This window comes from Rana temporaria, chromosome 6, assembly GCF_905171775.1.
Source record: "Rana temporaria chromosome 6, aRanTem1.1, whole genome shotgun sequence".
Taxonomy (NCBI): domain Eukaryota; kingdom Metazoa; phylum Chordata; class Amphibia; order Anura; family Ranidae; genus Rana; species Rana temporaria.
The window spans coordinates 76,993,111-77,015,418 of record NC_053494.1 but is presented as its reverse complement, the minus strand read 5'-3'; the positions used below and the strand labels follow the sequence as shown (position 1 = coordinate 77,015,418).

Below are 22,308 nucleotides of genomic sequence, written 5' to 3'. Positions count from 1 at the left end.
CTTTTTGCGATTCGGCACTGCGTCGCTTTAACCGACAATTGTGCGGTCATGCGACGTGGCTCCCAAACAGCTTTTTGGTGGTATTTGATCACCTCTGTGGTTTTTATTTTTTGCGCTATAAAACAAAAATAGAGCGACAATTTTGAAAAAAAAAATTCAATAGTTTTTGCTATAATAAATATTCCCCAAAAATATTATATATATATATATATATATATATATATATATATATATATATATATATATATATATATAAAAATTTCACTCAGTTTAGGCCGATACATATTCTTCTACATATTAATAAAAATTGCAATAAGCGTTTATCAGTTGGTTTGCGCAAAATGTATAGCGTTTACAAAATAGGGAATAGATTTATTGCATTTTTATAAAATTTTACATTTTTTTTTTTTTTTTTTTACTACCAATGGTGGCGATCAGCGATTTTTTTCGGGACTGTGACATTATGGAGGACACTTCGGAAAATTGCCATTTTTGGGACCATTGTCATTTTCACAGCAAAAAATGCATTTAAAATGCATTGTTTATTGTGAAAAATTACAGTTGCAGTTTGGGAGTTAACCACTAGGGGGCGCTGTTGGGGTTATGTGTTCCCTGAAGTGCAAATACAACTGTAGGGGGGGTGTGGCTGTAGGAGTGACATCATCGATTGTGTCCCCCTATAACTTGGATGACACGAACGGTGCAGACGCCACAGTGAAGAATGAGGAAGCCGCGTTTACACACGGCTCTCCCCGTTCTTCAGCTCCGGGGACCGATCGCCGCACTCCAGCCCGTGACCCACGGCTGGGTACTAGTACAGGACGTACATGTGCCCAGCCGTGCCATTCTGCTGACGTACATATGCAGGAGGCGGTCCTTAAGTGGTTAAGGACACACACACACACACACACACACACACACACACACACACACACACACACACACCAGTAAAAGTTAGCCCAATTTTTATTATATTGTGAAAGATAATGTTACGTTGAGTAAATTGATACCCACTCTTCAAAATTGCGTCCGTTTGTGGAATGGTGACAAACTTTTACCCTTTAAAATCTCCATAGGCGACGTTTACAAAATTCTACAGGTTGCCCGTTTTGAGATACATAGGAGGTCTAAGGCTAGAATTATTGCTCTCTATCGATTGTGGCAATACCTCACATGTGTGGTTTGAATACCGTTTACATATGCAGAAGCTACTCACGAATGCGTTCGCTTCTGCGAGGCAAAAGCTCGGCAGGACGGGGCACGTCTTCTGGCTCCTAACTTTTTTAGCTGGCTCCTAGATTCCAAGCAAATTTGTCAAAACCCTGGGGGGGGGGGGGGGGGGAATTGGCCATCCAAGCTGTTTTCAACAAAGCTTGAAGCTTTCATCAGACCTGCACACTGCCAGAGCAGGTTAGCAGCGGTGGTGTCGGTTTCACTGCTGGGTTACCCTTGGGTCTTAGCAGTCCTTACTTTGACACCAACGTCCCTTTGTCAGCCCACAATGGTAGGTCCGGGCCGATATCATCTTTTTGGTACCATTCTCTTGTATAGGTTGTCTGGTCTTTTGTCCGATCCCCAGCCTGTTCCAAGGGGGCTCACAGTTACTCGGGTATGCTGGGTCATGCCATGACATTTATTCCTCAGGGTGGAGTCTGGCCCTCCTTCAGGACTCTGTCACGATTGTCAGGTTGTAGGCAGAGGCTCGACCAGATTGTCATCGTTGCATATCGCTACAGCATGTTGACGTCATCCGTCAACACCAGCATACTCATCTTTCAGGTATCTGGCTCTTAGTCCCCTTCACTCCTGTCATGTCATCCATTTTTTGGCTACTCACCAGGTTTGGCCAGGGGTTGTGGGTGTTTCACAGAGCTACTTGTCCAACGTCCAATTGGCTGGTATTTAACCTTTGCATTATTTCACAGGGCTCCTCGGGTCAGTCCTTGTTCTGTTCCTCCCACGTATCCTCTCGCCACAAGCAGTTCGTTCCCATGCCTGTGTTTTCTGGAAGTAGGCTTAATCCAATCAGTTACAGGACAGCCGTTTGGTTTCTAGGCAGATTCGCAAGTTCAAACGGATGGGGTCCCTTCTAATCATCAATTCATAGGACGCTGGTTTCTGCCGTCATAGCTGATGCATACCGGATCCATTCATTGAGGCTAGGGTTGTCCCGATACCACTTTTTTAGGACTGAGTACCGATACGTTTTTTTAAATGTGTCCCCGTATGCAGCCATGTCTCCCCCGTATGCAGCCATGTCTCCCCCGTATGCAGCCATGTCTCCCCCGTATGCAGCCATGTCTCCCCCGTATGCAGCCATGTCTCCCCCGTATGCAGCCATGTCTCCCCCGTATGCAGCCATGTCTCCCCCGTATGCAGCCATGTCCTGTCCCCCTTACCTGCCTCGCGGCGCATCCCCGCTGCCGCCGACTGCTTAATACGGGCGGGGAACATTACAGCTTTGAATAGCTGTAATGATTGGCGCCGCGCATAGACACTCCCCCGTGCTCGGGATTGGACAGTTCACCCGAGCAAGGGGGGAGTGTCTATACGCGGCGGGGCGGGAAAGACTACAGCTATTCAAATGAATGCTGTAATGTTCCCCGCCCATATTAACCAAGCGGGGATGCGGCGGCGGCGCGAGTATTCTATTTTGGTATCGGGGGTATTTGCGGGAGTACGAGTACTCCCGCAAATACTCAGAATCGGTCCCGATACCGATACTAGTATCGGTATCGTGACAAACCTAATTGAGGCCATCCGGGCGTGCGTTACTCTACGTGACGGATTGTTACCTGCCCTTCTACTTTCTTATCACACCTACTCCCAGGTCTTTCTGCCCACCTTTAGGCATACTGACCAGCTAGCCCAAGGCACACCTCAGGCCTTGGTAGTTAGGGTATCGCATTCCTAAGTGAAGACTGACTACAAATTCTATTTGCCACACATATTACACTAGTGAAGGAATGGCGCTCTAAGATGTCCCCAAATATCGAGCATGTAATCTCCAGAATGAATACACAATGGAAAAGATGTTTGCATACAAATGAGAACCGCAGGGGTTCCATAAGCATTGGGATATCTGGAGAATCTCCCCAAAAGCCTCTTTACATATTCGAATTACAACCTATTCATCCTTGACAACTAGTGTTGCTCACGAATATTCGTATTGCGAATATTCGGCTCGAATATGGCATATTCGAGTATTCGCTGTGAATATTCGCGATTCCGAATATTCACATTTTTTCAATTTTATTTTTAAAACAGATCACATCCTATTGACGTCTAAAAGCATTGCTGGTATGATTAGAGACCCTGGGCCGAGTAGCTAAGCTGAGGCGATCCTTTTATGTTGCCGAATTTAAAAAAAAAATTGCGAATTTTCGCTAATGCGAATGCGAAAATGATTGCGAATTTTCGATAACTGTGGTAGGATTACTCTGATTGTCTCTGATGCAAAAGGGGGGGGGGCTTTGTGTATGTTTCTGTTATTAATATTTGTATGTTTGATATTTTTTTTGTAAGAAGGAAAAAATTGCGCATACCTTAAAAAAAGGGGAGAATACAGCAGCAACTCAAAAATGTTATACAACATAAATTAATACAAGACAGAAAATGGAGTCGCTCTACAAGAATAAAAAATATGTCTAGTGACAAGACATGTGGGCAAATTATAAAATAAGCAAGCGCAAATAACTTGTGAAATACACAGTGAAACAAATATATAAAGAAATATAGTCCCAATAATAGAAAAATAATCTTTCATAAAAATGTCTTTGATATGTGAAGTGAAAAAAAGTCCAAAGCATGCAGCATGAACGTGTTCAATCTTCAAGGTGTTTGATTGACAAACGGCTGTGACAGATGGATAGAGTAAAGAATCACCACCAATGCAAAACACTTTATTTTTTATTGTAAAATATCAAGAATATTCTGAGCCAGAGTGCTCCTACCGCAGTTATCGAAATTTCGCAATTTTCGCATTCGCAATAGCAACAATTCGCAATCATTTCATTTCGATAAAATATCACGAATATTCAAATTTAGCGAATATATCTCGAATATTCTACTATATATTCGAGATATGTCACGAAATCGAATATGGCGTATTCTGCTCAACACTATTGACAACCTGGTCCCTGTGTAACCAGATCCTCCCTCACTGGAAGAGGAATCCGTGGATATATGGCCAGCCTCATTAGGACAGCAAACCAGGCTCTTCTTGGCCAAAACGGCCATCAAAATGAGATTCCTGGCTCAAGAATTTCTGGAGAACCCCTGCCACTAGTCTTGCTGGGGTGGGGAAAATAACAAAAAGGTTGAAGTGCCATGCATTGGCAAAGGCATCCAACCCCCTGGTTTGATCCCCTGGATGAAAGGAGAACTGGGCAACCTTTTTGTTGCTTTCTGAAAACAGATACACTTCCGGTCGACCCCAGTTCTCCACAACCTGATCGAACACTTGAGGATCCTTTCGTCTTGTTTTATGCCCCGTACACACAATCGCTTTTCCCATCGGGAAAAAGTCAGATGAGAGCTTTTGGTCGGGAATACCGACAGTGTGTATGCTCCATCAGACTTTTTCTAACGAAAAAACTGCCAGAAAAAATAAATAAAAGAGAGAACAGGTTCTCTATTTTCAAGAAAAAATTCCTAGCGGAACAACCAGTCGACTGTATGGAATTCCAACAAAATAAACAAACAAACACAAACACACCACACACACACACACACACACACACACACACACACGCATGCTCGGAAGCATTGAACTTTTTCTCGCCTCGTCGTAGTGTTGTAGGTCACTGCATTCTTAACGTTCGAAAGTTCAAAGAACTTGTGTGACTGTGTGTATGCAAGACAAGCTTGAGCGGAATTCAGTTGGAAAAACCATCCAACTCCACCCCCCCCCCCCCAACGGGAAATTCAGGCGTGTGTACGGGGCATCACTCGCTGATGGCCGAGAAAGTCCGACAGAGAATTTCGAGTCCCCTTTAAGTGTACTGCTGTCAAAGTAGCCAGATTTGCTTCGACCCAACAGAAAATTTTGCCTGCTATCAACTGCAAGGCAGGGCTCCTGATCCCCTCTGCTTGTTTAAGTATGCGACTATGGCCGCATTCTCAGACCTTACTTGAAGGTGCCTTCCCCTTATTTGCTAAAAGGGCCTCTAAAGCCCTCTGTACTGCCAGTAGCTCCCTCCGATTAGAGGTCCGCTCCTCCACCACTCCTGCCCATTGAAATGAATGGGCACTGCTGCCGAAGCTCCTGCAAAGTGCTTCTGCAGCGGTGCTACACTGGCACATTTAACCTCTTCATTGGTCGCTAGCTGGGTTATAAGCGTTTTACCATCAATGCCTGTCCGCTCCAGTGTGAAAGCAGCCAAGTTCCGCCGAAATTTTTTTTATTAAAAGTCAGCAGCTACAAATACTGCAGCTGCTGACTTTATATATGGTCACTTACCTGTCCTGGGCGCCTGCGATGTCGGAACCCGAAGCGATCTCTCCCTCGGGTGCTGCCCCCGCCATCTTCGGTAAGGGAATCGGGAAGCAGCCACAAAAAAAAAAAAAAAAAGGGGGGGGGGGGGGGCTGGATGGGCTAACTTTACCGTTTAGTTTTTTTTTAGCTCATTAAAGTATTTTTTCCCCAAAAATAGCGTTTGAAGACCGCTGCACAAATACCGCGTGACATAAAATATTGCAACAACCGCTAGGGAATATGCAGAAAAAAAAAATATATAACATTTGGGGGTTCCAAGTGATTTTCTAGCAGAAAATACAGGATTTTTTTACTTGTAAGCAACAAGTGTCAGAAAAGATTTAGTCTTTAAATGGTTAAACTGAGAAATTCTACACAGAGTTCAGTTCATTGATAAGTAGAAACATTGTATCTCTTTTCTCACACTTGGCAGGCTGCCCAGAGACAAGTCGCTCCACGGGAAACATCAGGCAACTTGCATTGACTTCTATGATACAGAAGTCATTTGCAAGTTGCGTGAAGTTTTACATCGGGCGATGCCAATTAATTAAAAAGTGGAGGATTCCTCTACCTCCAACATAGACCTGACCGCTGTCATGAGAACCTGAACCTTGTCCAGGGGTAAAATAAGTTTCCTCTCTAGGGAATGCACCAGGAATCCCAGGTAAACCTTTTGGTCCGGAATCAGCAAGGATTTTTTTTCCCCCAGTGATGATCCACCCCAGGGATTCCAAGGTACTCACGACCTTGGCAAGATCTGCGAGGAGAAGAAGATCTCGACTCTGGTTGTAGAGAAGTAGATCGTCGAGATTATCGCTATCCCTTGAAGGTGCAGGAAACCAACCACCTCCGCCAGGACCTTTGTGAATATCTTTGGACTGGAAGCCAGTCCAAAGGGGAGGGCAGCAAATTACCAATGCTGAATTCCTTGGGCAGAGGCGATTGCAAACATGAGAAATCTTTGGTGCCCTGGGAAAAGCGGGACGTGTAGATAAGCGTCCTTTAAAAAAAAAAATAATAATAAAAAAAAAAAAAGAGATCGTTATGAAATCCTCCCTCAGAAGGAGCTTCCTGAGGGTGTATACACTCTCCATTCAAAACTTATTGTGACGGAGGAAAGTATTCAAGGGCTTCAGGTTGATTATAAACCAAAATTTCCCTGACGGTTTTGGAACAACGAAGATATGGGAATAGACTCCAGGTCCCTGTTCCGCAGGTACCGGAACTACGACTCCCTGCTCTGCTAGCTCTGACGTTCTGCAGTTGACCTGCTGCTTTGAGGGGGTCTCTGGGTAAATTTGTTAGAAGGATTTTTGGGGGAGGGGAGTGAAGGAACTCCAGCTTGTAGCCCTCCCTTACAATACAGAGGACATGGGGGCTCCGAGTTATACTTTCCCACCTGGAGAGAAAACGGGAAAGCCTTCCCCCAACTCTCCCGTCACTTAACCTCCCTGGCGGTATGATTCCGTCTGGAATTACGTACCAAAAGCGGTACAATTTTTTGCATGGAAATTTGGTGATATGTATTATAGGCCTGCAATTCTTAGTAATTACTTACTTAAACCTGACCAAAACAAGACTCTAGTAGACATTCCAGATGTGATCAATTTGAAACACAAACATATTATTTATTAGATTATAATTCATGTAATTTTATTCAATAATGCAATGAAAAATAAAGAAATTAGTCAAACAAAGAAATTCAATACACATCCTGGGTGTGAAACAGTTTTAGCCCTGGTTCACACTGGGTACGATTTGGAACGATTTGAGATGCGATTTGACATGTCAAATCGCATCTCAAATCAGCGGCATTTGCCGGCAATGGCACTGTCCTAATCAGTGCGACGCCGTATCTGCGATTTCAAAAAGTAGTTCCTGTACTACTTTTTGCGATTTCGGGCCGCGATTTACATTAAATTGCGGCCGAAATTGCGGCAAAATCACGCATTTTACCGCAATTTTTAATTCGCAGCAGTGTGAACCTAGGCTGAAACATGGAACTAGACAAAGTCCGACGTCGCAAACTGGGCAATAGTACCTTGTTTCTTTTCTGACTTTTTCCCCATTGCCATCCCTCTTGGAACAGAAAACGACGCACATTCTGGTAGGCGCCAACTTTCGTGCGGTTGGCAGTACAAATTCTACAAAATGACGACCTGTCAGGCGCTCTGGATTGCCAACGTCAACAGCGCGTAGTCCGGGTCTGTTAGACACTGATGGATTTGGGTGGTTGATAAAAAATCTGCTCAGCCACCTTCCATATAAAGTCAGAATGAACAAGAGGTATGTTCGTGTTTGCTTTATAAAGAATATAAGCGTTCCAAAGGCATTGTTCAAGGAGATGCCTGAAAATCTTTTTGTAGTATTTTTTCTGTTTCCGCATCGCCGGGTAAAATGTCATTGCCTGATCGGCTCGGTTGACACCTCCCATCGTGTGATTATAGTCGATCACGACTTGTGGCTTAAGCACATCTTTTCCGTGTTTTGTGCGGACCATGGTAGTGGAGGTGTTGTGCACGGTGCTCATGAGACACACGTCCTTTTTGTCTCTCCATCTCATTGCCATCATTTTACCCTTTTGAAAGGTTAACCATCTCTCCTTTTTTTAGTTTTTTCTTGCCAAACGTAGATGGCATGTCACGCCGGTTTGGCCTCACGGTACCATACCCATCCGTTTTGTTGAGGAGCAAAACCTCATAAAGTTCCGGTGACGTATAAAAATTGTCCGTTGTCACGCAATATCCCTGGTTCAGTAATGGGTCCAGCAGTGAAAGGACAGACGATGTGGCCATCCCATAGCGCAGTGTTTTCCAACTCCAGTCCTCAAGGCACACCAACAGGTCATGTTTTCAGGATTTCCCTCAGATGAAATGGCTGTGGTAATTACTAAGGCAGTGAAACTGATCAAATCACCTGTGCAAAAAAATGGAAAGCCTGAAAACATGACCTGTTGGTGTGCCTTGAGGACTGGAGTTGGGAAACACTGCCATAGCGGTTGTACTTGGGATTAAACTTGGTACCTTTCCCGGTGTAAATGACCGCATTCCAGATATATCCGGTGGAAGATTCACATAGCATATAAAATTTTATGCCAAAGCGCACTCTTTTGGACGCAATAAATTGGATCCAACTCACCCTTTCTGGCACGCAAGTCCGCTGGAAGTTGGCGACAATCTGGCACACCTACCAGATTTTTTTTAGCTTGGGCACAGGATGCGTGACCTTATCAAACTCTTCGTTGCTGAAAGTTTTTCAAAATGAGTGAAAAACGATATTCAGACATCACAGTGCCAAAAAATGGAGTGGCCAGCATCTTATTGGTGGTCCAGTACCATTTCTGGAGCGGTTTCCCCACCACCCCCTGAAGGATGATGAGTCCTCTTTAGTGACCGGTTCCCATTTTCTGGATCTGGAAAATCTGGCACGCAGCGTAGCAGATTGCTGATCGTGGTATCGATTGGTCTCTGTCACAATTTTTAAAATTACCTCCTCAGAAAGAAAAAGTTTTAGGTACGCCAGAGGGTTGTTCATCTCCACATCAACCTTCATCCCAGGAGATCCAGTGAATCGGAACCTCGGGGGCGCTGCCTGGTCCGCATCGCTGTCTATAGGGCACCAAGTGCGCACATCACTTAGGTCAGGTGCGGGATCATCGGCGTTGTCGCTTTCTGGATCGGTGTCGAAGTCAGATGACAAATCTCCCCACGACTCACTGTCGCTCTGTTCTGCGATCAACTCCGTGTCGCTGTCGCTTAGCTGATCCAAAAGCGCATTTGTAGGACATCGCTTTTTTGATGCCATCAAAGGGTTTTTAAAGGTTTTATTTGTCACAAATGACAATGGCAAGGGACACTGAAAGGGCACTGTGTCAGATTCCAAGGTGATACAATGTAATCTGAGAGGATTACACTGTATCACCTCCTTTTTATATGTTTGTGCAACATTTGAATTTCCCTGCCAGTTCCGCTCCCATGCACCATTGCTGCTGCAGGGAACGGAACCAGGAAGTAACATGACCGATGGACGGCGCGGCAGGGATCTCGGCGGCGATCACAGCAATGGGAAATCATCGCTGGATCACCTGGAGAAGGTAAGGAACGCCGCTGCAGGCTCTGCACATCCACCCTGAGCGTGACTCGGGGATATCGATCCCAGCATATATAAAAAAAAAATAAATAAAAAAAATAAAATAAAACACCCCGAGTCACGCTCGGGATTACCGCTAAGGGGGTTTAGAGTCTTTATCACTTGATTTTTGGTTGGAAAAGAGGATACTTCTTTTTGTTTGTCTTTTCCAACAGCCTATTACTGGTAGGCTTTTTGTCTGAAAAACATTTCTTACCCCTCGAAAAAAAAAAATTATTATCCAGTTTAGGTTTGGTGGGAAATTTTTTGCCCTTTTCAGTAGATCTCGTCAGAGCCTGATCTAGCCCTGTGCCAAAGAGGAGGGAGCCCTCAAATATGTGTTGCCGATTTTTGCGGACGATATTTTAGGCCTATTTTTTTCCCCCCCCTTATCTCAAAAAACCTAGGATGGAGAGGTGGTGAGGAGATAATTGTTTAGGGTGGAGAGGTGGGGTGCAGCCCGTCAGTGCCACCTCATTAGTGCCCACCAATGCAGCCTATCAATGTCCATCAGTGCCACCTCATTGGTGTCTATCAGTGCCCATCAGTGCCCCCTTATCAATGCCCACCAATGCACCAGTGCATCCCATCATTGCATATCACCAGTGCATCACATCATCAGTGCCTCACATCAGTGCCCACCAGTACAGCCCAATGTCATTCACTGCCACCTCATCAATGCCCACCAGCGGAGCGCTCCAGGATCCGTTTCATCTCCTAGCACAAGAAAGCTCCATTCGTCCCTGGCCCTGACGTGCTGCCCCGCCTACAATGCCCAGAATGCAGAGCGGGCCAGTAACAGCCAATCGGCGGCGGCCGCTGCCGACATCCCACACTCAGGAAAAAAAAAACGTCCCCTGACGTGCTGCGCGCCCTGCCTCTGCCTACAAACCCCAGAATGCAGCGCGGGCCGGCAGTTTTTTTTTGCTGTCTGGACATGCACTGTAAGCTTTATCTGGCTCTGGATTCCATTCTACAGTTGTTGTTACCACTTTGCCTTGTCAATGGAAAAAATTGTACTTGGTTGATCCTTTCCCTGGAGACATGCTTGCTATGTTAGCCGTCCCACTTTTTAATGCAGTTTTTTTTGCTCAGATTTTATAAACACATAGTTGGCTCACTTAAAAAAAAAAGTTTCTGGTGCTTGTAAATAATACGAGGATCATTCATTTTGATGTGCGTGGGGCTTGGTGTGCTCTTCATGTGCCGTTTCAGATGGAGCATTTCCTGTTCCTACCCTCGAGGCTAACATTTCTTTATCTCCATCTCAGAGCTCTGTTTCTCACCCTCCGGTTGTGTGCTGCAAGTTGAGTCCTACATGATAAATGTGTGAAGGAGTTATTCGATGGGTTTCTACAGATGCTTAACACTGACAGATAGAATTAGTGAGAGGAGCTACCGGCCCGCGCTGCATTCTGGGGTTTGTAGGCAGAGGCGCAGCACGTGAGGGGACATTTTTTTTTTTTTTTTACAGTGAAGAATGTCGGCAACGGCGGCCGCCGATTGGCTGTTATAGGCCCGCTGGTTGGCTGCCGCGCTGGGTGTAGCAAGATGGCCGCGGCTCCGGAGCTAGGCCGAAGCTTCGGCCTTCCCTGATGCTGTGACCGCGGCGGCAATCCGCAGATTGCCGCCGAGGTCACAGCATCAGGAAAGGCCGCGGCTTCGGCCTAGCTCCGGAGCCGTGGCACCGCTAGCGGCCATGTTAAATATCGGCCCAATTTGGATAAAAATCGGCCGATGTCGATTTCTCCAAAACGGCCAAATATCGGCCGATATATCAGTCGACCTCTAGTCTTGACCCATACTGCTCTTCTAGCTGAGTTCAAGAGGGCTTACGTCTCTACCGCAGCATCTGCTAGATAAGCCACTGCGCTACTTATCACCTGTAGCGGGTCTAGTACCTCCTTGGACTTAGAAACATGGGAAACATGGTCCATCAACTTGGAAATCCAAGCATCCGCATTTCTAGCTATGCATGCTGAAGTCAACGCAGGGCTTAATGCTGCCGCATTGGCCTCCCAAGCCCTACGCAAGGTAGTCTCGGCATGCTGACCCATCAGATCCTTGAGGTTACCCGTGTCCTCAAACGAGAGGTCGGATTGTTTGGACACCTGCGCCAGGGAGGCGCCCAGTCTCGGGGTCTTAAAGAATCTATTTTCGTCATCCTCCTTAAAGGGGCACCTACACTTCCTCTCAGGTTCCTTCCACTCTATAAGAATTCTATCCTTGAGTGACTGGTGTACCGGAATGGCTCTGGATTGGGGTCTCGCTAGGCCTTGGTACATTCTATCCTGTGTGGATACTTGTTCCGCCGGCTGCTGTATCTCCTCAGAAACGTAAATCGCACTGAGGAGACCCTCCATGTCTTTGGCTGAGAAAATGTGTTTTCCCGATCTGGAATCCTCCTCTGCCTGACTATCCACCAGACCCTCATCGGATAGACCCTGGTAAGGGATTTCCGAGTCAACTTCTCATTCGGATTCCTGCGAAAAGAGGGATCTCAGGGATTCTTGGCGTCCTCTAACCATTCTGGTTGATGAGGAACCCTCCTGAGATGAGGAGCCCTCCCTATAAGTCTGGGACTCAGTTTCCTTAGTTTTAAGGGATGCTTCAAACTCCTTAAGAGTGGTAAGCATCTGGGTCTGGACAGAGAGGAAGTATCTCATAACTTGAGAAGTCTCTTTTCCCGCTAGCTTCTGAATACATCTGAAGCAAAAGGGCTTGGAGTAGTCTGAGGGTAATTTCCCATTACAATAACCGCATCTTTTAGAGCGGCAGGGCCTTTAGAAGAACAGCTAGCAACCCCCTGGGCAGCGACGTCCCCGCCTGCAACATACAAATACACAGGAATGCTTAATAAAGTGTGCAATAGACCCTGTGTGAAACAGGGGGAAGAGTGGAGGTAGCCTCCCCCATCATAACCCACGCTGGCTAGGTTGACTATCCCCCTGTGGTCTCCTCTGCAGCCACGGCTGTATAAGGCCTCTCCTCGTGCTCCATTCGCCAGATGCGCTAGTCAATCGTAGAGTAGAGCCTGAGGAATAGATTGGGCGCCTCTCTCCTTGGCTCCTTCTGCCGCCTGTGCCGAGAGCCAGGGCTTCTGCAAACAACGCCGCCAGAGCCGGAAGTGACGCTGTGCATCGCGACTTCATCTTCTGACGCTAGAGGGGGTGGACAGAACCACGCAGACGGCGCCGCACTCGTCTGTATGGCGAGGCGGCACCGAATATTGCACTGGTCCGCGCGAGCAGTACGGCAGGCGGCCCGGGTTCCAAAGGAAGCTCCGCAGAAGCGCCAATCCCCCCTCCAGACAGGACACCCAGCAAGTAGGGGGGGGGGGGAAGAGGAAAGAACAGCCCCTGAAGTTCTAGGAACAAACTGTACCTAGGGTCCTCCTGTGCTTAGTGGGGCTCTTCTGCTGCCCCCCCTGAGTGAATACAGGGACACCCCCCAGGAAGGACCAGAGTGTCCTGCTGAGCCCAGAGGCTTCTTCAGCGTACGGCTCCGCTCCCAGGGGGGAGACCTCCGGCCCCAGGTCCAAAGGACATAATAATATAAATAAAAAACAAAAAAAACACAAACACACACACACACACAATCAAAAACTGAGGATAACGGGGAGGGGCAGGGTTTTTAACCTCTTCATCGATTGAGTTTCCTATCAGGTGGAGCCAGTCATCTCTCATTGTGCCGTCCTGAAAGACGACTTGAGAAAGACATCTGCCCTCAGGTTTTTTCTTTTTCTCTTCTCTGGGAAAGCTTTCTTGTCCTGGGTACACTCCAGTGCCTCCTGAAGCCCAGGTCCAAAGAGGTGATCACCTGAGAAAGGCAATTCACAAAGCTTAAGCTTTGACACTGCATCCACTGACCAAGCCTTTAAGCATATGGCCCTTCTTGCTGCATTTACCAAAGCTGCTCACCTGGCTGCCAGCTTCACAGATTCCACAGAGGTATCTGCTAGAACAGGCGTCCTCAAGGCGCCCCAACAGGTCATGTTTTTAGGATTTCCCTCAGATGAAAACGGCTGTGGTAATTACTAAGGCTGGGTTCACACTACTTTCATCCTACTTTGCTCTGTGTTCAATGTTTCCCTATGAGAGCGTCTTGTAGCGTCCTACACAAGTCGGTCCGACTTTGAAAATGCTCCCTGTACTACTTTTGGTCCTACATTGATCCTACTTCAGGCCCATTGAATATCATTGAAGTCGGACCAAAGTAGTATCCTGTTCATGAAAGTAGGATGGATGTAGGACCAATGTAGGATAAATGTAGGACCAATGTAGCAGAGCAAAGTAGGATGAAAGTAGTGTAGTAGTGTGAACCCAGCCTAAAAGCCAAAACAGAAAATCACCACTGCTGTCTCCAATTGATCCCATCCCCCTCCCATCAGGCAGTGGTGATGGCAAGGAATAGGGGGATGACATCAGTGGCAGGGGACTGATGTCATCCCTATCCCCACCGCAACTACTGATCCCATTCCCCACCACCAATTTTTTATAGAGTTGCACTTGCTCTCTGTCATGCGACAGTGGCACTAATGACGCAAGGTCTGACGGTAATTTTATTTTTACCACAAATGTATATATTTTTTTTTTTACAGTACAGTATCAGTGTTCTTTTTAAATATTACAATTTATTTTCTTTTTTTTTTTTTGTCAGCCCTGTTGGGTGGGGGGGCCCTTCGGCGAGATATCAGGGGCCTAAACCTTTCTGTGTAGCCTCAGCTGCCCAAAAAAAAAAAAAGTGGACAGGAGACAGAAGCTCCTCCCTATTCATAAACTGAAGCATCATAAACACAGTTTACGATGCTCAGTCATGGATTGACAGAGTCAGTGACCACTGACTCCGGTCATTCAGAAAATGAAGTAGCTGGTAAATTACATATTTACTGGCTCCTTTCTCCGCTTTCCACCCTAACAGTTTTTTGACGGGGGGGGGGGGGGGGGGGGGGGGGAGGACGACATAGGGGACAGTCAGGGGTGATCAGTGCGGGCAGTTACAAGCAACGATCTTCCTGTATATAGATTTCAATAGAGCAGCTGAAAGCCACAGGGGGAGGGGAGGAGAAGCAGCTGAAAGCTGCTTTATTGAAATCTTTAGAAAATTCAGTTCTTGTAACTGCCCACTCCAATCACCCCGGCACAGGTAACAGATTAGGCATCGGAGAATCTCGTACAAATGCTCGGTATCGGCACTGATAATAGTATTGGTGCAACCCTAAAATCAGTACCGTCGTTTGTCACCATTCCAAGAGTGTGCGCAATTTTTAATGGTAACATGGTATCCATTTACTTGGCGTAACATCCTCTTTCACGATAGATATATATGGGGAGAAAAAAGATTGGGCTAACTTTACTGTTTGATTTTTCTAGGGAAAAATTATATATATATATATATATATATATATATATATATATATATATATATTAAACAACAAGTGTCAAGAATGGGCTTGGTATTTAATTGGGGTTAAAAACACCAAACGTGAACGGGACCTAACATAGTTATTTATCTCTCCGTTTCCCAGGATAAGCTGCAGAGTAACAGAGATCAGGAAGGCTCAGCAGAGCACAGAGAGGTGACCAGGTGCTACAGCCTACCCCTCCACCACACACTTACTTGAGTCGGTCTAGGGAGTGGACACTAGATCCGGACCGGCCAGAGCCGCTCACCCAACTTCTGGACCTTCCGAACATTGCTGGCCTCACTCAGTTCATCTTCCTAAGCTGCGAGCGACGAGACAGAAGCCACAGCCACCATATGCCGGGGAAGTACTACAATCGCATTGACCCCCGGGAGATCTGGGAAGCGTAGTTGTGCGCCGACTCATAATGCTGTGAACCGCACTGAATGGAACTACGTATCCCGGCATGCGTGTGGCTCTGGAATATGACGTATGCAATGCAATTGTGACAGGCAAAGGTACTTCCTTCTGAGCCAATAGGGTCAGGCTGCAGAGTGGAGCTCCACCGATGACAGGAAGCATGTGGCCTCCACTCCACTTTTTTTTTACTGAACTTTATTGTGAATCTATGCAGCTGAAGCTCCACTGTCAAAGAAAACATGTGGCCTCCACAAACTCCACCTTTTTATTTTTAAGACCCCTTTCACACTGAAGCGTTTTTACAGTGTTTTAGCGTTAAAAATAGCGATATTAAAACGCTCCTAAAAACGCTCTCCATGCATCTCAATGGACCCTTTTACACTGAGTCCTGCAAGCAGCATCCTTGGAGCAGCTTTTGGGCGCTGAAAAAAACGCTCCATTGAAATTAATTGAAAGTGCTGTAAAAACACCTTACCCTTTCACACTGAGGCGTTGCACTGGCGGGACGTTGAGAAAAGTCCTGCAAGCAGCATCTTTGGAGAAGCGTTTGGGCGCTGAAAAAAAACGCTCCAAAAACGCCCCTCTCCATTGAAATAAATTTAAAGCGCTGTAAAAACGCATTAGGCCCCTTTCACACTGAGGAGTTTTTCAGGCGGTACAGCGCTAAAAATAGCGCCTAAATACCACCTGAAAAACTCCTGCCTAGCCTTCTCAATGTAAAAGCCCGAGGGCTTTCACACTGAGGCGATGCGCTGGCAGGAGAGAAAAAAATCTCCTGCAAGCAGCATCTTTGGTACGGTGAGAGGAGCGGTATGTATACCGCTTCTTCACCGCTCCTTCCCATTTAAAACAATGGGAAACCGTGGTAATACCGCCCGCAATGCGCCTCTGCAGAGGTGCATTGCGGGCGGTATTAACCTTTTATCGCCGCTAGCGGTGGTTAATACCGCACCGCTAGCGGCCGAATCCCACGGCAATTCCGACGGTATAGCGCCGCTGTTTTTTGCAGCGCTATACCACCACGGGGCCTCCCGCCCCAGTGTGAAAGGAGCCTTACTCTTTTACACTGAGACACTGCCCTAAAACGTTAGGGTCTTAGCAGTGCTTTATTTACCAGCACATTGGGATTGCAGATGAGGCTTTGCTCTAAAAACGCTCGAATAACGCTCGAAAAATGCCCCAGTGTGAAATTGGCCTAAATGAACTTTAAAGTAATATACAACTGTAGCGCCCCCTTTACTTTCAGTAAGGGCACTACACTAAAGTTAGTGGGAGAATGAGAGAGGTAAGTTGCTCTCAAAAGCCAATTAGAGGAGTTTTCCCTCGCGGGGCATGCTGGGGAGGAGTAATTCTGTGACGGAGGTCGTTGTTCTGGGTTCTTCGCGGGTTCCTGGTTCCAGGTGCGGGCCCCACCACTATGGCCTACCTGGCCTGGGGTCGCGCGCTACGCGGAGTTCCTGACTCTGGGCCCTTCTGGCCTGGAGCAACTGATGCAACCAAGGGGTCCCAGTGACTGACTGGGTCCCCCTTCTATTGAGAAGATCCCAGGCTGTATGCCGTTCGGTGGAGGATCGGCTTGAGGAGAACCCAGAGGCAGGTTATCCAAAAGGGCTTGAACGAACCATCGGGTATCTGGTGACCGGAACATTGACAGGTACACTAGCACTGTCAACCGGTGACCCCAATGCTAATTTCTGGGAGGATTCGCTCAACTATTTAGCTCATCCAAGTACTAGGCCTGTGGCAGAAGTCCCACTAGAGCCAGGCCTGTGACAGAGCAACCTTAAAGTGACGCTCCGGCTGCCAGGCCTGTGGCAGAGGTCTGTCTGGGGTCACTTCACCCACTCTGGCTAGAGTGGTAACAAACTGTTTTATTGCAGAGAGCAGGACTGCTTTCCTTCTATCCAAAGCCTGATACCGCAAAGTTCGTTTACTTCATCAACCTTTCCTGTCTACCTCAAGTTGATGTTGGTCGTGTTGGGCCAAGAAATAAAGCATTCAGAAAACCTTATCTGCAGATTGGACATTTGCTTATTGCTCTACTCACTACCTTCACCCCTAGACAACACACAGAGGTAACTTAATACGCCGATCCCAAAACAATCAGCGGCTCCTGAGGGGGTAGCGCTACACGTGGGGGCTCGTCCGGGATTCGGCTGTTACCTCTGGCAACGGAAATCGTGAGTACAAGATTTACTAAAGAGCGAAGAGTGTCATGTTTTGAACTGTCTGGTAACGAGGGAGTTAACCTCGAGTAGCTAAAAGCTTGGGCGTACGTGCAGCAGAGCACGCGCCTGAAAAGTGTCCGGACAAGTTCTTCAAGTGGGAGGAGTCACCCACCCCTGCGTGAGATGTATAACAGAGTCTTTGCGCCATTTCAGCAGAACACCGCCCACCAGCAAGAGAGAAGGAGAAACCATGTGGCGATGTCTGCTTTCCTGCAACCGAGTGTGGTTGCTCAGCGATTGAGGCCCCCTGCTACTTCACCGGGGGTCTCCAACATGTTTGCCCCGCCTGGAGTGCCAGTGACGGACACAGGGATCCGTATGTCCACCGAGGGACAGTTTGTTCTCCTGTCGAGTGGAGGATCGGAGATGCTGGGACTGGCCTGTCCTCGTTGCGAGGAACTGTCTGTGAAGATCCAGCCATTCACCCGATGCCAGAAGTGCCGGGCCTACCTTTTTGTCGCCACATTACCCGCTTAAACTCCAAGGGAGTACAGGGTGAACTACATTACAGGAGTCGTCACCGCGGAGGAGGAAGCCACATGGCCAGAACCATCCCCGTCGGTGGAAATCGTGGAGCTGGAGGCTCCCAACGTTGAGGTCATCTCGGTCTCATCCACTTTGACCCTACCCTCGGCTACCTCGCCACCTCGCTCACCGGAGGTAAGTCCGAAGACCGAACGAGACCAAGAAGATGACCCGACCAGTGAAACGAATGTGACCAGTACCAAGGCCGAGACCACATCGGAGAATACCACTACTACAGCTATCTCTGTGTGGCGTGCCTCCTTGGGAGAAGGTCCGGCTCAAACCTCCCGCAGCCGCCATCGAGGCCTACCCCCCCTGCCGCTCCTGGCCGGGATGGTCGGGGAACTCTCCCATATTATAACCTTGCGGTTACCCGCCAGCGGAGGAGTTGAACTTCTTGGACTTTGACTCTTTATCTGATGACGGCGACTTCCATGGCTACATGTTCGAGCCTATGTTCCCTGAGTCGCAGGGCTTCGGAGGATCCCGTGCACTCTACGGTACTTGGAGGAGGAAGAAACGCTCCGGCCGGAGCGCCTCGCGTGGGTCCCAACAGCCGTCCATGGACGTTCCGCAGCTGACCTGGGGAGTCGGTGAGTCAAATTCTGTTCCTGTTCCACTCATTACCCCCGTGCCCCTTGTTGCTCCCATTTTGAAAAGGGCACCGGACGCTATAGTGCTGCCGGGAATTGGAGACCCACGTACTTTGCCAAATTTGGCCAGGCTGCAACACCTGGTATTCCAAAGAGTTGCTGCAAATCACGGGTATGATTACCCATATGTGCCACCTTCCCTTTTGAAGCAGATTGACCAAGAACGGGAAGCTTGGTGCCAGGAAGCTGTTTGGTCACACTTGAAAATACCCTGCATCTTGGAGGGTGCGGACCTAAGACTGTCTTATCTAAATACCAAGTTTGAACGCTGTCACCGCAACTGGAGCTGGGGTCGGCACATTTACAGAGACCGGGTCGTGCTGAAATCTCCTGGGAGAGAGGACCAGGTATTTTCAGTAACTACGACCACCGCAGATGGTGACATTATTATTTTGCCGGACCCGCACTTTTATAAGTGAGCTGCATGTCTGCTTTGCTTGGCATTTTCCTTTTCAAGAAGTTTTGGACAAGGGTTTTTGCCCCCACTCAAGTTGATTTTCTCCCTTTTCCCCTTTCCCCCTGGCCTCTCCGGATCCACATCAAAGTTTATGCGAAGAACTTCGGGGGGGGTTGGGTTCAGTCAGTTAGAGGGGGTCCTTGCCAACTTCTTCACAGCAGTATAGGAAGATTCAGCAAGAAAAAAAAAGTTTTATCTTTTTACTTCCCTTTTGCAGCTATTTCTTTGCAATTGAACTTGGACTGCCGTAGTACCAGCGCACTGACCGCTAGGGGCAGTGTTCTGCAACATTTTATTGCAGGACAGAAATGTATATATGTTTTTTTCTCTTTTATATTTCTTGCAACAGAGTAAAGAGTAAATTATGCTCAGCACTTACATTTAAACTCCCTGGGAGGAAGGGAAATTTCTTGTTCTGACGGGAGCGTGCAGTTTCAATTCCAACCTTAAAGACTTGTAAATAGAAATTTTATAATATATTAGGATGTAGATTTCTGTGTATGTTCTCTTTTATATTTTTTTTATGCAGGTTTTTCTGGACCCACCTACTATCAACACTGCGGAGAATGGGCAGCATAGATAGATAGGGCTGTTTATGTTTTGTAATGTCATGTTCTTAAAAGCACTAAGATTTGTAATCCACTGTTACAATTATGTTTTCTCTCTTTTCCTACTTTCTTTACTGTTTAGCAGGTATCAGGCTGGCATTCAGGCTTGAATGCCTTAGGACACTGGGGACAGTGTCATTTCAAGTGGGGGGAGTATGTAGCGCCCCCTTTACTTTCAGTAAGGGCACTATGCTAAAGTTAGTGGGAGACTGAGAGAGGTAAGTTGCTCTCATTCTTAATTGTGTTAAATTTGGATGTCGCCAAATCTGGATTGTTCTATGCGCCAGACTGCGTTCTAGGGATGCGGTTCCATCCTCGGGCGGCAGGTGGCGCCAGAGAGATCCAGGCGGAGCCGCTTTTCCTCAGCAGCCAATTAGAGGAGTTTTCCCTCGCGGGGCATGCTGGGGAGGAGTATTTCTGTGGCGGAGGCCGTTGTTCTGGGTTCATTCACGGGTTCCTGGTTCCTGGTGCGGCACCCACCTTTAGGTGCGGGCCCCACCACTATGGCCTACCTGGCCTGGGGTCGCGCGCTACGCGGAGTTCCTGACTCTGGGCCCTTCTGGCCTGGAGCAACTGATGCAACCAAGGGGCCCCAGTGACTGACTGGGTCCCCCTTCTATTGAGAAGATCCCAGGCTGTATGCCGTTCGGTGGGGGATTGGCTTGAGGAAAACCCGGAGCCAGGTTATCCAAAAGGGCTTGAACGAACCATCGGGGATCTGGTGACCGGAACATTGACAGGTACACTAGCACTGTCAACCAGGGACCCTAATGCTAATTTCTGGGAGGATTCGCTCAACTATTTAGCTCATCCAAGTACTAGGCCTGTGGCAGAGGTCCCACTAGAGCCAAGCCTGTGGCAGAGGCCTGTTCCTCCCAGCAACCTTAAAGTGACGCTCCGGCTGCCAGGCCTGTGGCAGGGGTCTGTCCGGGGTCACTTCACCCACTCTGGCTAGAGTGGCGACAAACTGTGTTATTGCAGAGAGCTGGACTACTTTTCTTCTATACAAAGCCTGATACCACAAAGTTCCTTGACTTCATCAACCTTTCCTGTCTACCTCAAGTTGATGGTGGTCGTGTTGGGCCAAGAAATAAAGCATTTAGAAAACCTTATCTGCAGATTGGAAATTCGCTTATTGCTCTACTCACTACCTTCACCCATAGACAACACACAGAGATAACTTAATACGCTGATCTCAAAACAATCAGCGGCTCCTGAGGGGGTAGTGATACTACAGGAAGTGGAGGTCACTTGTTTCCTACATGATTTCTGTGTAGAGTGTAGTTCCAGTAACTGCAGTCTGCAGTAGATACTGAACCATTCTGTTCTTTTTTTATTGAGCCTGGGATTTGCAGAAATACAAGATATTTTTGGTAGTTTTGTTTTACTTTCTGTTAAAGTGCTGTCCTTAACCACTTAAGACCCGGACCAATATCCAGCTAAAGGACCCAAGGTGTTTTTACAATTTGGCACTGCGCTGCTTTAACTGGTAATTGCGCAGTCATGCAATGTTGTACCGAAACAACATTTTCGTCCTTTCTTCCCACAAATAGAGCTTTCTTTTCATGGTATTTGATTGCCTCTGCGATTTTTATTTTTTGCGATATAAATGGAAAAAGACCGATTTTTCTTTTAACAAAAAGTAAAAAATATCGAATAAACTAAATTTTAGTCAAACATTTAGGCCAAAATGTATTCAGCCAGATGTCTTTAGTTAAAAAAATCGCAATAAGCGTATATTTATTGGTTTTCGCAAAAGTTATAGCGTCTACAAACTAGGGTACATTTTCTGGAATTTACACAGCTTTTCATTTCTGACTGCCTATCTCATTTCTTGCGAGAAAGGAATTATCGGTGTCTATCTTATATAGTGCCACAATATTGACAAAATGTCACTAGGTGGCGCCCATAATTAATTTTCGTTAAAGGGGAGGTTCACCCTAAAAACGACTTTCTCTTATTACATTTGCCCCCCACATTACAATACGATTATGCCTATTAGTTTTTTTTTGAGTTTTATGTCTTTTTATTAGTTTTATGTCTTGTAAAAAACGACCAAAAAAAATTCAAGCATGCTTCAATTTTATGTGTCGTTTTTCAAAAGTGCACTTTTTACTTCACAGAAATTGACCGTGTGTAGCAAAAAACGTCGTTTTCTAAGACGTTTTTTCATCCACGCATGCCCAGAAGCTACTTATGAAGCAAGCTTCAATGGTAAAACGTGGTGGAACGTAACCTCACTTTGCTAGATCATTGTGAGAAAACGATGGTGTGTAGGCAACTTCGTCTTTGAAAATTGAACTTTCAAAAACGTCATTTTTTACTTCACAGAAAGTGTCGTTTTTTTTCATCACATAAAGTGATGGTGTGTATGCGGCATTAGACTCACTTTCATTGCTCAGTATTCAG

General features: G+C 46.9%; 1 protein-coding gene across 11 annotated transcripts in view; it reads right to left on the bottom strand.

The window, feature by feature from the left end:
• CLEC16A (C-type lectin domain containing 16A) overlaps window positions 1-15,445 on the bottom strand; it is a 1,403,906-nt gene extending 1,388,461 nt beyond the window's left edge. For 8 of the 11 annotated variants that reach the window (XM_040358533.1, XM_040358538.1, XM_040358535.1 and 5 more), the window contains exon 1: window positions 15,224-15,444. In XM_040358533.1, the coding sequence (XP_040214467.1) occupies window positions 15,224-15,300 (77 nt within the window). In that variant the 5' untranslated portion in view covers window positions 15,301-15,444. Of the gene's footprint in view, window positions 1-15,223 lie in introns of all 11 variants that reach the window. The other 3 variants (XM_040358542.1, XM_040358539.1, XM_040358537.1) reach the window with 2 other exon arrangements.
• Between the last annotated feature and the right edge of the window lie 6,863 nt (window positions 15,446-22,308).